At 42.5% G+C, this 17,689-nt stretch overlaps 1 protein-coding gene across 4 annotated transcripts; it reads left to right on the top strand.

Moving 5' to 3' along the window:
* Positions 1-519: 519 nt before the first annotated feature.
* On the top strand, positions 520-15,155 carry dtd1 (D-aminoacyl-tRNA deacylase 1). Of its 4 annotated transcripts, none has more exons than XR_003463368.1 (7): positions 520-667; positions 975-1,065; positions 2,544-2,779; positions 3,668-3,765; positions 9,690-9,854; positions 11,090-11,200; positions 13,700-15,155. XR_003463368.1 is itself a non-coding variant. In XM_010740530.3 (6 exons), the coding sequence occupies exons 1-5, from the start codon at positions 625-627 to the stop codon at positions 9,843-9,845; spliced, it is 624 nt and encodes a 207-aa protein (XP_010738832.1). In that variant the 5' UTR covers positions 520-624; the 3' UTR covers positions 13,700-14,518. The 4 variants fall into 4 exon arrangements, 2 of the variants coding, with proteins under 2 accessions (XP_010738832.1, XP_010738834.1); XR_003463367.1 differs by having other exon boundaries at positions 9,690-9,845; positions 13,700-14,518; XM_010740530.3 differs by lacking the exon at positions 11,090-11,200 and having other exon boundaries at positions 9,690-9,845; positions 13,700-14,518.
* The last annotated feature ends 2,534 nt before the right edge of the window (positions 15,156-17,689 follow it).

Raw genomic sequence — 17,689 nt, 5'->3', positions numbered from 1 at the left:
GGCAAAGCAGTATGCACTATGCATATACTGGGTTCTTAGCGCATATATGTGTTTATGATTGATAAAACGTTTATGCATAATGGAATCATTTTTTTTGTAAATAGTTTTTGTCCAAAGTAGCGTATTATTGCATATTGATGCTTGCAGTTTACTCTATCATTTCTGTTCTATTTTTTAAGTCTCACAAATGATTTTAGTGAAAATTGTCAATTATTAATTGGCGGACCCCCTGAAGTACCTCTGTGGACCCCGTAGGGGTCACGGACCCCTGGTTAAAGACCCCTATACTAAATAAAAGCAGACAGGACCACTGCCATTTAATATTACATGTTGTGCTATCATTATTAGTAATATATTAACATGTAGGCAGCATTTTTATGTTGTAGTGCCCAAGGTGGAAGTCATTTGACCACTGATCAGTGTGTATATTTATTGTTGAACAATGTATTTTATTTTATGTCTTTTTTAGTACTCTTATGTGTTTTGAATCAGTGACTTGCTAAAAAGAGCAGCCGGAAGCAGATGATGTGCGCTGTGTGTTCCGGCCGCTGGAGGGCGACAGCGCCCCGTCCACGCTGAGAGAGAGCGGAGAGAGAGCCGAGCGAGCTCCGAACGACCAAAACAATGCGAGCTATCGTCCAGCGGGTCAGCCGGGCCTCAGTCACAGGTAAGCGGCCGCGTAGGACCGGGTGAAGCCGACACGCTTCGACGTGTTTGACTGAAGCTCAGCTAACAGCTTCTGTTCAGAGCACTGCTGACCAGGCACTTTCAGCCTAGCTGGGTTAGCATTAGCACTCCCCGGTGAATGAGCGAGGCTCCGGAGGCAGACAGCCGGGCAGGCGTGTCTGTGCCCGGAGCCCAGACAGCACGGAGAGCCGAGGCTGGGGTTCAGGCTCTGCGGAAACAGTGATGGACATGTCCTGTGGATGACAGCGGAATGTTCTGACTGTTCTCTGTGTCTCATTGTCCTGCAGTGGGAGAAGAACAAGTCAGCTCCATTGGCCGAGGACTGTGTGTGCTGCTGGGTATATCAGTGGAGGACACCCAGAGGGATGCTGACTACATGTGAGTGCGCGCGTGTGTGTGTGTGTGTGTGTGTGTGTGTGTGTGTGTGTGTGTGTGTGTGTGTGGGAGGGTCCCCACCAGAAACACACAAACCCTGAGTAGACTTAAAATCCCGTTTAGACTTGTGTGTGTGTGTGTGTGTGTGTGTGTGTGTGTGTGTGTGTGTGTGTGTGTGTGTGTGTGTGCGCGCGCACAGCACAGGTCAGGAACACACTCTTATGAACTAGATGACATAGTAACAGTTTTCATGTGTTTCTATTAAAATTCATAACAAGATGTCAGGGCAGAAATGCTGAAGACATGTCAGAGGGAACTTACTGGGAACTGACATGTTTATTTCACCTTTAAAATGTCACATTAGTTACATATCTTGTCCACTATTTATCATAGCACAGATTTAAAGCATCATCATGTAAATAATTTGGTGTTTTATTTGTTTAGGTGCTTGATATATTGTTCTCAAATCTTGCCATCACCACAAAAATCCTGTATTGCTTGGTATATAGTTTCTACCATGCCATTAAAGGGCCGTGCCTCTATATATGGTATGGAGTTTTTGCATGTTTTAACATACTTGCATATTGTTTACACTGAGGGCACTGATGTATTGGCCTTTGTACAATTAGAAACTTAAACACGCTGCTTAATTTAGAAGCTGATTCCAGTGTCTTCAGACAAATCTTCATGATGGGAAATAAAATTGACTGAAGTGCAGTTAACTGGATAAAAACTCAAATAAAATAAAATCAAATTTTATTTGTATAGCCCAAAGTCACAAAGTACATTTTGCCTCGGAGGACTTTACACACTGTACAGGGAGTGACACCCTCGGTCCTTAGACCCTCGGTTCGAGTGAGGAGAAAAAAAAGGCTATCAAGACTCAAAATAATAATATGATAGTACGTAAATCTGTGGCTCAGACTTTTGAAAACCTCACTGCTGTTTCAATGTTTTCTTTGACCATTCCAGGAAACTACTGGCTTCCATTAATTCCTGCACAGTATTAAAGTCTATAAATTGTATAATCTGACACACTAAGCATCAAATCTGCATTCATTTCTGTCAAAGTCACAGTTTTCTAACATCAACGCAGAGCTGACGTCTTAAATCAGTCTGGACTCGAATGGCGTTACCAAGCAACAGTAATTAAATATAATGCAGACTTAATGTTCACATTGGTGGGCTAATGAACTTACAAGTCAGCTTATTATCTTTGATGACCTATAAAAATGATTGGCGTCTGGAACAGAAAGTAAAATGAACAACAATGCGAGGAGCTAAAACTAAATACACACAAGTTAAGTTTGATTGAAGCTGCTTTTCATGGCCTGACATGATCAGACTCCAGTGCCCGCCTGCATGATCATAAATCAGAGATGAAACCTGCAGAAATCCTGTTTTTAAGTTCTGTCGATCAGGGTGATCGTCACAGTTCCAGACAGCTCCATTCCTCACTGCTTCTCCTCTCGCGATTTCAGAGTACGTAAGATCCTGAACCTGCGGCTGTTTGAAGACGAGAACGGCCGAGCGTGGACCAAGAGTGTCATGGACAGGGACTTCGAGGTGCTGTGTGTGAGCCAGTTCACCCTGCAGTGTATACTGAAAGGCAACAAGCCAGACTTCCACTCAGCCATGCCTGCAGAGCTGGCCCAGCCTTTCTACGACAGCATCATGGAGAACATGAGGAGTACCTACAAGCCAGAGCTCATTAAGGGTGGGTGGACCGATGACTTAGACATCTTCACTGCCCCACTTATTTATAGTCCTACAGTGGTGTGTGTCTGAAGCTCTTTAGAGGAGAGATAACACTAAATGTATGCTCTTTTTTGTTAGATTTTGTGAAAATTAGTTGAACATTTTCTCATTTCTGCAGATATTGCTGAACATTTTTAACATCAGCCATCAGTCAGCTATTAAGACATTGTTTATATCTAAGAATATGATGGATTTTGTTGAGTCAGACTTGGGGATAAGAATTGCAAAAGCCGCAGAGGTCATAACGCCTGCTGTTTAACTGCCCCTACTCCCGTCTTACTGTAAGGTTATGGCTTTTTTTTGGAGGTGGGGTGGGCGGTGTGGATTATCGGTGCTGTGACGGTGGCAGTTGAATTGGGTCAGCCCACCGGGGAGCAGGTGCGGAGAACACCTTGTCCCAGCAAGGGAGGCATAAGGCTTCCTAATTAGTCCCCCCCTCCAGAGAGGAAATATGATGATGCGGCTCTTTTTCCGCCACAGCCCACAGCTTCATCGTGCAGATGGTGTCATTAATCTCGCGGACCCAGTGGAAGAAAGGAGAACATTTAAGTTGAAACTTCCTGTCCTCCTACAGCCCCTTCGTCTTTTGTCCCCAATGTCTCAAGGCTCCACATTATCCTACATCCTCATGAAGCATCGACTGCCAATGCCAAACACACTCCACTTGTGTTTAGTGTGTTTAGTGGGATGTAGTGGGCTACTTAGATTCAGGTGCTGGGGGGGCTCAGGTGCTAACTGTAGCAGTGATGCTAAAGGATGAAACTTGGGTTTATCTTCCGTCTTTGATTTCCAGGTTTTTGTCTTCATGGTTTGTAAGACGTGTCTCTGTTTTGATTTGCGTTTCTAGACGGGAAATTTGGAGCCTACATGCAGGTCCACATTCAAAACGACGGACCTGTAACCATCGAACTGACGTCACCTACTGGTCCCACAGACCCCAAACAGGTATGATACTGAGCATGAAGGATTGCTCAAAACTCAAGGTCCACTTAGCAGCTTTCAGCTGCATTTTCAGGTGTCATGGAGATCAATTGCCAGATGTTATAAAAAGCTCAGAAAAAATCTGGAAAACAGACCTTAAATTAAGATAGATTTATCATGCTGCACTCTGCCGCTGCATCTCTCTGCCCAACTTGTGTTCATGTATGAAGTGTCATTCTACTTTTTTCAAGGACTCTTTTTATTTCTCATTTTGAACCACTAGGTGGTGATGTTGACTCTTCTGTGGTGTGCAGTCGTGCCTGTTTCTCATGTTAGTAATGCCTCGAGGAAGAAACATTTTCCACACTGACCTCGTCTGTTTTATTGTCATGTAGGTGTTCATGATACGTCAGATTCAAGCCCAGCTGAACCAAAATTTATATTTCATTGTTTAAAAAACATTTTACACATTTTTAAATAAACCTAATATATAACCTGAAATATAACAGTAAATTCTAAACTATAAACAACAACCCAAATACTTAAAAAATGTATTTAAGTTGAGATTTCAAAGATTCAAAAGTTAAAAAATGCACCTCATGAATTATTATTAAAACTGTGAAAAACACCTTTTAACATGTATATTGAACATTAAAAGTGCACTAATCAATATTTTTATATAAACAATGAATCAAAAGAATGTGTGTAGTGTGAAAGTGACAAACCCAAAGAAAATTTGATTCTGCGATTCCCTTATCCTAAAAGAACTTTTTAGCTCCTTTTATCTCTTTGTTTTGATTTAAAGGTCAACAACTTCCACCCTAATCAACAGTACGTTGACCAGGCCTGCACCAAAAAACAGACAGAGTTAATGAGTCGCTGGTGAACACAGTGGAACATTTTTTTTTTAGTGGACTGAAACAAAGGTAAAGGGAAAGTGAACACTGATCTCAGACTGAAATTAGATTTTAAAAAGATAAATACTAATTTTGCTCTGTTTCTGCTGGTTTTGTAAATGGGCAACAAGCTGTAACGACTGTGTCAGCGCCGTGCATTCAGCTTTAAAAAGTCTATCACTAATGACCAATTAATATTTGTTCTTTTTCCTTTTATTCAGTTGTATATTCAGTGTAAGAAAGTTTTCTAACCATTACTGGTTAGAAACTGGTCAGTGTGTGGACACATTGAACTCCAGTCTTTTTCAAACATCACATTTGACTGCTGTGTTTTCTTACATACTCAATAACAACCAATCTGTCAGTGACGCTGGCAGATTTATTAGACGGCTCTGACACATGACTCATGTGACTGATTTCTGGTAAGGTAGTTGGCCTGTTGTGTTGTTGTAAACTCAAGGCTTCCTTTCTTTCTTTCTTTATCCGTTCAGTCCTCTCCAACTGTGCATACAGTATTCAATAACTACTTCAAGTTAATACAGATAAAGGACGATAAATGTTGTTGTGTAAATGTAGACAAAAACAGACAGTAACCAACGTGTCCTTGCCAAGATCGACGTCTGCCATCGCCACCTCTTCCACAGCCTTGTGGGGTGGAACTGATTCATTGAGTGTTCTCACTCAGTCATCCCCATGGTGAAGCTGAAAGCACACACAATTTGCCTTTGTCAGGTGCTGTGTGTGTGTGTGTGTGTGTGTGTCTGTATGCTGTGTGGGCGACAGGGTGTTATGTGTGGGACTCAGGTGATTGGCAGCACAGGCCCACATTCACAGGCTTTGGGGGAGCTCACTGTTGCCACTTCATGCTCACCCTCTGCAGTACCTGTCCCTATGGGAGCTCCCAACATGCTCATCCTGTTCTCTGCTCACTTCAGTGTACTGCATGCCTCAGGGTCAAACCAGGATTTCTTCTTTTTAAATTGACTTTTTGTTTTCTGAAACTGCACTGTACTGCATCTTCAGTCTTTAAGAACTGATGATGGGCAGGGCCGAGTATCAAATGTTTTTTAGTACAGACCAAAATATGTCCAGAAAAGGTTGAATGATGCCTAGGTGTTGAAACAAAACATCTGCAATGACACCAATCTGCAATCAAAGCGATCACGCTGTTAATCCTGCATAACTTTAAGCCTTAATATCATTTGAACAGGTGAGTTGTATATAAATTCACCCTCAGTACAGTTGTCATGAATGAGGAAATTAGCTATATAAACCAAAACTGTTTTTTTGTACCAGGCTGTAAACATGTTTATTTCTGCTGTGAAGTTGGACATTTAAAAAAAACCCCATTAAAACGTGTCCTCTTAACTCACTACACTACTGACCGCCCTGTGTGTAGGGGCTTCAGTCCTCGCTGAAGCTGGCCCCAGTTCGAATCCCGCATCGGACGACCATTTACTGCGTGTCATTCCCCCTCTCTCTGCTTCCTGTCTATCTTCAGCTGTACTATCATTAAAGGCATAAAAGGCCAAAAAAATAATCTTTAAAAATAAATAAATAAATAACATTTCACTCAAAACGCTGACCTCACGGTGATGGTCACCAAAGCCAGTCAAGCTTCATCCTCTGACCTCCACCAGATTTGATGCTAATCCATTAAATGGTTGTTGAGATATTTCAGTCTTGAGTTAAGTAACGGACAGACTGACGTTGCCATCCTCAAACTGAACAGGCACACTGACAGTGGACTCCAGAGCAAGATAATGTTGTTCATATTTAAGATTTGACTGAGCTGTAAGTAATGGAAAAAAACAACCCACAATAATGGTTTGATTAATATCTAGACATCACTCTCAGCTATTTCCCAAGAAGCTTCATTTCTTGTAGCACTCAAACAAACCAGAAGCTAAGTAATGAGGATATTAAACCGTGCAAAGGAAAAACAAATAGTTCCTAGCCTCTCAGCAACAGGGATACACCTCTCAGCCTCTCATTTGAAAGAAGTTCGTATATCCGTCTTCCTGAATCGATTCTGGTCACTTCCGTGGAACTCGGCCAACGTCCTTATGCTTTGGCCTTGGGCTGGCTTTGGCTGCTCTCCCCTTGGTGGGTTTGGTCGCAAGCCCAAAAGGAGCGTTATTAAGCAGTCCTCAGAATTTTAATCTTGTCTGTTTGGGATGTTTTGCTGTGGGGGCCGAGGAGCCAAAGCCAAGGCTGAACATGAGGGATAAAAGGCCAACCAATAGGCTAAGCTTGGCAAGGGTTGGGTGAGGGGAGAGTATGAAGCAAGTGCCAACAGACACTGTCCCTTTCTTTCCATGAATCAGGGGTTTAGTCCACTGCAGGGTCAAGCGGCCAGCAAACAATGGTGATATCCAGAGCAATGAAAATCATCCCGTTTGGATGTTCTGTTGGGGAAGCTGAGCTGCTGGGATCCGTGACAGACGGAAGCAGAGTTTCTGTTTGTTCACCTGACTGTCTGTTTGGAATGTGGGCTGAAATCCAGCACAGAAATAAGATGTCAGATCCCATTGGGTCAGGTTATTATCAGGTTGGGATTCAGAGTTTTTGGATTTAAAATGTTTAAAAAAAGAAACATGTTCCCTGTTTGTATTGAGATGTTGAAAAGATGTCTCTCCCCCATTTTTAATGTACCACATGTTGTCACATCAACAAAGGCAACAGACCCAGTTTGATACTACAGCATGTTAATGGGTTCAAATGGGAACAACACAGATTTTTTTGTGTTCTCTTTGAATAATGTAATATCTCATGCAATGCTTTGTATTTTTAAGTTGACATTGAGTTCATAAATATTTACCCGGCAGTCATAAAAGTTTTAGCGTCTGTGTTCACAGGCCTTTTTCAGATGATGGGTAGCATACCTACTCCATCACTGCTGTTGTGTTTTACGAACCGTGAAAAACACAATGAGAAAAAGAAGTGGGAGCGGGTTTGATTGGGGTAGTGACTACCCGTGCTGAGTGACACTGGATAGAGCTGTTTTAGAGTGTGTGAGAGGCAGTCACAACAATAGACTCATTGAAGTGATCATATGACAGCCCAGAATAACTCGAACCAAGGAGAGAATAGAAGTGGTCGTGCGTCGCGTACAAAGACGAGTCAGATGTGGAGTGTGGCTCTGTTTTCCTTCTTTGTTTAATGAATTAATGAATTATTCTAATTCGCATGCATGTTGGGACCTTTGGGTGAACACTGGACACAAATACTGCAAATGTCATGATCTGCAAGTCATGATGCAGCACGTTCACGGTGTGTGCCTCAGCACACTGAGCCACCAGCGACTGATAAGGTTTCAGTGACAGTTCAGACAAAGTAAAATATGTATTTATTTATGTGTATTCATTATGATTACATTACTTATGATCAAGAATTAGCGAGTTGACAGCTTTGTTACAACACAAGACATAGCAGCCAGCTAATATTACTGACTAGTCCAACAGCCCAGCTCGTCGTCTGTCTTTCAGACTTTTATTTCACCAAGCTCTCACCAACCTCTAAAAGTCGGTCCCAGATTCACTCTCGTCTGGCAGCTTCTTTGCTCCCTCTGTCATCCTCCTCAGCCTCTTTGCGTCTGCCACTCTCTGCCCCTGCTATGCTCAGTTACGTTGCCTGCTCTGGTTCTGGTGCCCGATCCGCCGTCGCTCTCCATCTGTGTCCCCCCCTGTTGCAGCCTGAGAACCTGTGGTACAAACACTAACACTTCCCTGGTGTTCTGAGCTCACAGTCCACACAGCCTGCCTGAGCTAACATTAGTTAGTTAGAAGTTTATCTAACTGTCCATCAGGAAACTCACAGAGAGTTAATGCAGAGCAGCTGGAGGAAAAAAGTTTCTCCATAAAAAATGATCATGTTTCACCAAAATCAGTGAAACAGTTGGAGGTGTGTGACTTAGTGCACAAAGTAGTGTGAGAACAGGTGTAGAGGGCACATTGTGGGAATGACAGAGACACCATTCATCTGATTACCCACCAGTGTAGCATCACAATGAAGGCGCATACATTGCTGGTATTAGTTGATACATATCAGATAATTCTTTAGAGTAAAGAGGTTTTTATAAAGGGTCAATCCAGAGATGTAGTATTGCACCTCCATTAAGTTGTGTAACTTGTAAGGATGGTCAAAGCTGGAACACCAGAGGCAGATATGTTGGATCCTACGCTACCCATAATGCAACTCAATAGCATCTTTCATTAGACCCTTACTGACTCTTAAATGCCCACACCTTTAAACTTTTAAATGCAGGATTTCTCTTGTAAGTGTGAGGTCTCACAACCCAACCCAAGATAAACCTGATGACATCATTAAACCTGACCAATCGTCTCCAGAGCCAGAGAAGATATACAGTATACATTTCTTTACAATATACATGCATGAGATTGGATTTGCTTTCTGGACTTAAGTTTAAAAAAAATGTTTATCATTATAAATAAGAAATGTGTATCTATATATGAACAACTGTAACAACTATAGTTTCACAGTCTTCCTGATTTCTTTCACTGCTAATACCTCAAATTATGCTTGGAATTCAATGTAAAAGTAGATGATGATGGATGTTGCAGGTGTTTTTAGTCGAACTGCAACAGAGTTAGGTAGCAGAAAATATTTCTGGCTATCTAAATTATCGGTGGTAAATGTCAGCTTGCCGCTGAGGCGCACTCTTCTGCAAAGATAACACATAAAACTCACAGCTGGAAGCATCATGTTCAGACAGGTCCTCTGGGAAAAAGACTGAAGACTGTAGGTGTAGGCGAGGCCTAGCTGGATGTAAAGCAGAGCACTTTAGTAGAAGTCACTATGGATTTTTCTTTAAGTCTTTTCCTCCAGAAGTACCTAAATGTTCCTAAGGGCAGTTTTAGGGCATAATCCAAGCCGTCTTATCTTTTATCCATTGCACGTGTCTAATAGAAAACTGTTTCTGTCATCTTCTTGGACGGGTCAGTACATGTTAAGGGCATGTGAATTTAATCGTGCAGTTTAAAAAAAAATGTTTTTATGAATCAAGCCTTCCTGTTTCTTGTGTTTCCTCAGCTGTCAAAGCAGGAGAAGCAGCAGCAGAGGAAAGAGAAGACGCGCTCAAAGGGTCCCTCGGAGTCGAGCAGGGAGAAAGGCCTCCAACGTCACAGACAGGACCACAACGCCAGCAGCGGAGCTGAGGGTGACGTGTCGTCAGAGAGGGAGCCCTAGGTCAGCAGGGTGAGGGGGCCTAGGAGATGTACACCAACATGCACAATACATAGCATACGCTCATACACACCAGTGTCTACAGGTCCTTAAAGGTCACACATGCATTTTATTGTGTTTATGTGTGTGGTAAAGAGTGTTTAAAAAAAACATTTAAAAATCTCATTAAACGTTTCCAGAGGTCAAGCCAACTAACATTTTCCCTGCAGCTCAAGTCTGAATTATGTCTCAGCCTTAATGAAAAGGCTTCAGTACACAAAGGTTTGTATGCAGAAATATTTCTGCTTTCCACTCAGGACAAAGGAAATATATTTATCTTGTTATTCACATCAATACAAACCAGACTCCATTGATAAAACCAGTAATTTTACCTCGCAGATAAAAGAAAACAAACTAAAACTCACCAAAACTGTCTTTGTCCGTCTTTCCAACATTCAACCTTTAATTCACAGAGGTGAGGTTAAAGGTCTTTTCTTAGCTGCTATTCATTATTATAGAAAGGATCTCTACAGAGAAAGACCTTTTGTTTAACCAGATTTATGTTCCCAGACCAGAAATCTCTGTCACTCACCACCAGACTCCATTGACAAAAACAGTGATTTTGCCTCTCAGACGGTCATAACTCAAAGTGGACAGAAACAAAATAAAACTCACCACAGCTGTCTTTGTTAGTCTTTCCAAAAATCACCAGTTTGGACTAATTAAAGCTTTAATTCACTGAGGTGAGGTTAAGTGTGTGCCTGCCAAAGATTGTCCACTAAAAGTGATTTTCTTAGCCACTGACAGGCTCAGATAACAGATTGCAGAGAAAGACCTTTTGTTTAACCAGAAAATCTGTTTCCAGACCAGAAATCTTTATCACTTACCATCAGACTCCACACAAAACGGACATTTTACCACTCATAACATCGTAACATCGTGAGTGGACAGAAACAAAATAAAAATCACCAGAACCGTCTTTGTCTTTTCACTGTTCCAGCAATCACCAACTCCGCTTTGGTTAAAGTGAGTGATTTAATTTACAGAATTAGATGAGATGAACACAGCCTTCTTAAATGGACTTAAATGTGCACACGCAGCCAGCCCGCCTCTGCAAACAAAGCACAGACAGGCTGGGACAGCAACACCGGGGACGGGAGTGCGACGTCTGCTCGGGGACGCCATGACTCCGCTGTGTTTTAAGCTGCTAAATGCTTCACTATGTCCACCGGCGAGTCGCTAACTGTCTGCTGTTGGTTTCCGGGCAGGTGCTGGGTTTATTGGAGCTTTTCTGCTGTCTGCTGTAGCTCTGACAGACTTGATGAGATTTGAGAGCTGCTGTAAAGCTCCACAGAGCTGACGGGAGTCCGTGGAGTCGGGTGGGTTTATCGCTATGAGCAACACCTTTTACATCACACATAAGTAATAAAAGTATTGATGAGTGCAGCTTTAATAAAGCACACTTCAGTGAATGATCAGATCAGCTGATAGACCTGAACACCTGAGAAAGAAACAGTATTCCTAAAGTGTACAGCTGGGCCTTTTTCAGATTGCACCATTGTTTTGTTTTTTTTGCACTGTCAACAAATACAGTTGCCCTCAAAAAATAGTTCTCCCCCATTTATTATATTAGTGCATTGTGTCAAGTACAATATGGCAGCTTTAAATGTGCAGCGAGTGTGGGGGGGGGGAAAGAAAGCGTACACATTCACCTCAGCGCCTCTGTTTTTCACTTCTCGTCCTCTCCGTCTGTCTGCGCCGCCTCTTTGTTATTGTTGACACCGCAGCGAAACTCGGCAACCTTCATGAGAGACAGACCTGTTTGTTTCTCATTCTGTGGTTCATATTGCGGGGATGGGAAGAGAGAGAGGAGGGGTCGGGGTGGCTCTTATTCGCCTTCAAGTATTTGTTTACTAGTGCAAAAAAACACAGGAGTTCTGGGAGAATAGAGACGGCAGAGGCATTGAGTCAGCTCCCTCCACGCCCCCCTCCCGCTCTCCCTGCTGAGGCTGCTGCTGCTGGCTCCCTGTGTGAACCCTCTGGCACCCACGGACAGCCATACTTCTTGTCCCTCCCTGTCCACAAACACTCCGACACATTGGTACACAGAGATGGAAAGATGAACATCTAAAAACTCAGCACTGATGCTGATGTTGGATTATCTTTCTGTTCAATAACGCCTCTATAAGCACACACACCCTGTCCCATGTGGGACCCCATAAGCCTCCTATCTCCAATTCTTCTACAGCAGGGGAGCTTGCGCCGTAATCCCAAGTGCATGTTGGGTAAATATGTGCCCCGAGACATGGAGGCTTCAGCACCTCGTTACATAAGGTCTTTTTGGCTGACAAGAGAGTCAGAGTGAGGGAGTTGGGAGAAAGAGAGAGGGTGAGAAGGGTGGGGGAGAGAAGAAGAAGAAGAAAAAAGTGTGTGTGAGAAGTCGAGAGTTATTTAGTTTTTCATCTCCGGGTGTGCAGCAGGGGAGTGCACATGCAGCATTTCTGGCAAAAAAAAGGAGGTGGGAGAGAAAAATTTGGATGTAAGAAAGATGTCAGACAAGGGGCTTGCTTGCTTGGCTCTGTCACTGCATATTTTAAAGAGGGGATCGGTGTTCCCGAGGTTTGCTTTGCATGACTTAAACATGAGCAGTGTGTGTGTGTGTGTGCGCTTTCCTCAGAATGACTAATTTGTGACGTGGCCTCCATTATCTTCTCTGCTCTTCCTCCCTTCCCGTCTGCAATATTCTGATTTTGATTTTTTTTTTAAAAACAGCTTTTTTCGCTGCCTGTCTGGCTGCAGTTTAGCCTACGTTGTCAGTTGCTGTTTGCAGATCACTAATTACCTGTCAGAGGTATGCACAGAGAGCTGAAGTATCTTCTATTTTAACATTTCTATATGGATGCTTTCACATTGTGGTCCATATAATAAGGAATAAAGCCTATAGATAGATTTGTGTCTGTATCTGTTCACCTAAAATAACTCTGTATCATAATAATAATTGTATTTAAAGCTGCACTAAACAGTATTAGTTATTTGCCAATGGCTCAAATGTGTGTGTAATGTGCAAGTCACATTCATGGTAACAAAACCACAGAGAATGATCAAACTCTTCAGTTCCCTTCGGGTATGTGGACTATTTTAATGTCTTTCAGCCCTTTTGTTTTGATTTTCCTCCTCATAGAAACAAGGAAACAAAAAATGAATATTGGACTTGAATTTTTAAGTTAGCCAAAAAACGTGGATCATTGGCGGACCTGCGTGCTCACACAACCTGTAATGGCACCCACTTGTTACAGTGTCCATGCTGTTCATTATGCAGGGCTTATGGAGGTTGAAATGTTCTGTAGCCAGCCTCAAGTGGCCGCTCAAGGAACTGCAGTCTTTGGCACTTCCTCATCGACTTAATTTCCTGGTCACAGAGGTCACGGTGGACTTGTTCACCATAACAGCTTTGTTTTTGTCTGTTTTTGTTTGTTCTGCTGCCTTTGAGTAAATGAACACAGCTTTAAAGTAAAACTGTGACTTATGAAACGAAAAAAGAAAATCCTCTAACAAATGAATAGTTGGATTTATTTGCCAACATTAGCGGGTACTTTAGGGAGGCTGATCTTTATTTTTGTTTTTGTTTGATTCACTTGGTTCTGTGAGTTCAAATATTCAATAAAGAAGCAATTAGAGGCGCCACCTCTGCTGCTACAGCTTTACTTGGTCTGGTATGACCAGCAGCTTATAGTGACTAATGTTACCAAACTTTAGATACCTGCGTAACTGAAAAAAGAAAACTTTTAATAACATAATGTGTCATAATGTGCATAGTTCTACTTAAATCAAGGTGAACCAGAACCCACAATGACTCTGTTCTGTTTTCTCTCATGCAGATGTCATACCAGGGACATGACTGTGAGCCCAGTTTCCTCAGGAAGACCGTAATCCTCAGTGACTCTCACACCTGATCGCGGACTGTCTTCCTTCCTGTTTGGAAATCGTCAGGATTCTTTCAGCCTGTCGCAGAACATCGTCCCCTTGCTGGTGTCTTTGGCTTCTCTCCTCCAGAATCACATAGGACTGGCTAGCTGTCAAAAATAAATAAATAAATAAAATTTAAAAAAAGATAGTTCCCACTGTTCTGAGATTGAAGGGAACATGGGTGATAAGAGATGCACTACAGTGGCTCTAGTAGTTTTCCGTGCACACTCTTATCGCTGCCTGTCTTTTTAATGTTTCTACGTCCACCTGCCTCTGCCTCTGTTCACATTCTCCCTGCCTGCTTCACTCTCCGCTCACTGTTCCCTCGTAACCTCACCTTCGAGACATGAAGCTGACCCCTGAAACTTCTCTTTGCTCCAAGTCCTTGACTCATGGTCCAGGCACAAGAACATCAGGACAGTGATAATGTAACAACCTTGCCATGTATTGTACCAGTGACACCTCATGATTGGTATAGTTACATGTGTTTAAGTCTGTTTCACAAAGGGTCATTGTACCTGTATGAATGCACTGTGTTTTGAGGTCCAACTGGAATCTCTACAGCACACAGGTCTGCTCTGTAAGTGGACACTACCTGTGCCCTCTTCTGAGAAATAATCAAAAGACTAGCAACTGCAAAGAAATGCTAAAAAAAAAGCCTCAACGCATGGTAAAGGTGCACCACTAATGTCGGTTTGCTGGCTAGATAGCCAATAAGCTAGTTAGGATAACAGCTTATTGAAAAATTGGACGTTTAGATGCTAAATGGTTGCTAACCAAAAGCATAGCAACCATACAGTTGCCATTAGGTCGTTTACATTGTCTCTCTCTGGTTGTAGGCCTGTCAAACTCCACAGGGCCACCCAGGAGGATCTGTTGTATCAGACACATTTTCTTCTTTTAGATGTTAAAAAGAACATTAGCAGTACATTCAAAAATATCTTTCACATGAGCTTTAATTACAAAAACTGATGACTTATTGTGATTTCAGTTGGACCTTTAAAATCCTGGAAGACCCTGTGTGTTTGCCCCCACCCCCCACCGAGGAAATGATCGCTTGACTGCAGGGAGCGATGGTGCTGTACCGCTTGCTTCAGCTGCAGTCGATTTTCCGTCTCGGATCGAGTAGCTTCGGCTTAGTGACTACGAGTGCGTTTGTCTCAATTACATGTACTTTGCCTGTGTGTGTGTGTGTGTGGGGGGGGGGCTGTATTTCAACTATCACTGAACACTGACACCAGACTGTGGCCTCACAGAAGTACATCTACTATTCATTCATGTTTTTGATGATTACACTGGCCTGCAGTCCTGTCACAGATCTGAATGTACATTTTGTTGCCATTTTATAAAGATGTTAATAGAAAAAAAGTGTCCGTGCTGTGTTTTTGTGTGTTTTTTCTTCTGCTCGTTTCATGTGATGCAAAACCAAAGGATGCTTGTCCTTATTTCTCCTTTCAGCATCACCACCTGGCCCGTCTATATCGTCCCAACTTTAGCTCTTTTTTTTTTTTTAGTTCAGCAAGCTATTCCTGGCCAACCATACCATATCCCCCACCACCCTCTCCTCTCCTCTCTCTCTCTCTCTCTCTCTCTCTCTCTCTCTCTCTACCTCCAGTGGTGCTGAGCTGAGGTTCCTCCATGTCATGGTGTAAAGTAGCAGAAGAGGGAGAGGTGCTGCTGTAAGCCCAGACTTGGGAGCTCTCAAAGAGGGAAGACATGACCCAAATATGTCTGCCAGCTAGCCTTAGTTTTCTGCTTCAAATTGGGCTGGAAAGTGCAGCGCTCCTCTGCAGTGACTGCATTGTGATCCCAATGCCAGACAGGCTTTACAGTTAGGAGGCCCGCTTCCATTATCGATGTACTGTACCAAACATCTGTGAGGGCTGCCATTGATCCCAGCTGTAACATGCTGAGAACAGGGAGTGAAGTATAGGGCAGATGTTCGTGGTTTGCTTCTGTGGAATTACCTGTGTGTTTGAAGCAACATGGCTGTGTGTGCATGTGTGTGAGTGTGTGAACACCCTGAGCTGCAGGGCAGGGCAGTGGGCACAGTGTCAGTCGGACATGGGAAAGTGGGTTAAATTCCAGGCATTCTCTTCCATCTGAAACCACACTGTGTCTGGTTTGTCTTCTCTACAACTTATCTTACATCTTGTGTGTGTTTGTCAGAGTCCTTTGCCAAACCCACTGGCTATGGAAAAACAATTTAACTGGATTTAATTTGTCGCCCCCCTCCTCCTCCTTCCTCTTCCCTCCTTCCCCCTTGCGTTTTTCTTTCTTTTCTTTTCTTTTTTTTCTTTTGTGTGCCTCAGAGAGGTTGGGAATTCATCTTGTTTGGTAACTCCATGCCTGGTCCGAGCTCGCTTTCCAAGTCAGACGGGCCAGGTTTCCTGGCAGCTTCGAGGACTCCAGTCCACGTGCAGATTGCCACTTGTGTTGAGAAAAAACATGTACTGTAGTGTGTTTATTTTATTTAGGGTGAAAGTTGTGCTTGGATTACATGAATGAAATGTGGGCCTTTCTTCAAAATATGCTGAGAAAAACTCAGTCACATCTCTTGATTTCCTGCATTTCTTGTGTTCATTTAATCAGTCTAAGCCCCCCGTGCTCTAAAGGGTTAAAAGAGCACAACGAAACCAGTTGCCTAGAGCCCTGACCACTTTTTCCATTCTTTCTGGAAAGTTTCCAGTGCTATTTATATGAAACCTCAGGCCCGACAATCAAGAAACCCACTTGGCTGGGATAAAGTATCATCCATTATCCCAAAGTTCTGTTTGACTCAGACACACAGTGAAATCTTGGGTCTATCTCCTGATAGGCACTGAGCGAATAGACAAACGTGCTTAAGTGAAATCAATCCATATGACCTAACTACTATTGTGTAACCAAAGAAAATACTACATCTAATCTGTGCTGGGTCTGATGAATGATCGGCTGCAGTGAGACTTCCAACTCTTATTTTAGAAGAGTTGTTTATCCATGTTCAGAGGGAATGGCATCCACTTTTGGCTGACATATTGACATGCTTTAGAATGATGACATTATTGTTATTATTTGTACAAGATGTAGTTGACCCTGGACGGCATCAGTGTAGTTTGGCTGCAGCCCACAGGATTTGTGTATGTTTGAATGGCTGAGTGCTTTGAGTCCAGAGCAGCAAAGAACACTTTAGTATGCACTTTTCTTCAAGTCCAGGCTGCTGCACTGTATATCAATAAAATGCATTCCCAGGAGAGGGCAGTGAAAGGCTAATATATTCTGTTTTTTCACCTTAACCAAACAAATGATTTCATATTAAATAATAAACACCTATTTTATGAAGCTTTTATGTCAAATACATGATGGTGTCAAACTTTGGATGAAGAGCCAAATCAAACTGAACCAAATGAATCAATGATCTGTTCCCAAGAGTGAATCTGTATCTGAACTTGCAGCACATTTTTTATCTAGACTTTGGACAATGGAAAGAATTGGAAAAATAGCTACATATGATGTAAAAGGTGTTGCTCGTAGTAACAGACGCAGAGAATTATCACCTGACTCTACAGCACAGTCTGTTAGTTCACTGTCGTGATTTTGCAACCTGCAAGTTAAAGGTCCAGTGTGTCATATTTCGAGGATCTGGGCAGAAATGGAATAAAAATTTTATAGATGTGTTTTCAGTATTGTATAATCATCTAAAAATAGGAATTGTTTGCTTGGCACCTTAAAATGAGCTTTTTATATCCACAGAGGGAGTGGGTCCTCTACAGAGTCCACCCAGAACGGACAAACCAAACACTGATCTAGATATGTCAGCGGGCAACAGTTTGGTAACATGTTCACCATATCGATAATATGAGACGTGATACAATGTGATTGTTGTGTTTACAGCTTGTTGCAGCTTTAAATATGTATCATGT

The sequence above is a fragment of the Larimichthys crocea genome, chromosome I (genome assembly GCF_000972845.2).
Source record: "Larimichthys crocea isolate SSNF chromosome I, L_crocea_2.0, whole genome shotgun sequence".
NCBI lineage: Eukaryota > Metazoa > Chordata > Actinopteri > Sciaenidae > Larimichthys > Larimichthys crocea.
The sequence above is the reverse complement of the archived record's forward strand: the minus strand, read 5'-3'. Positions and strand labels throughout refer to the sequence as shown.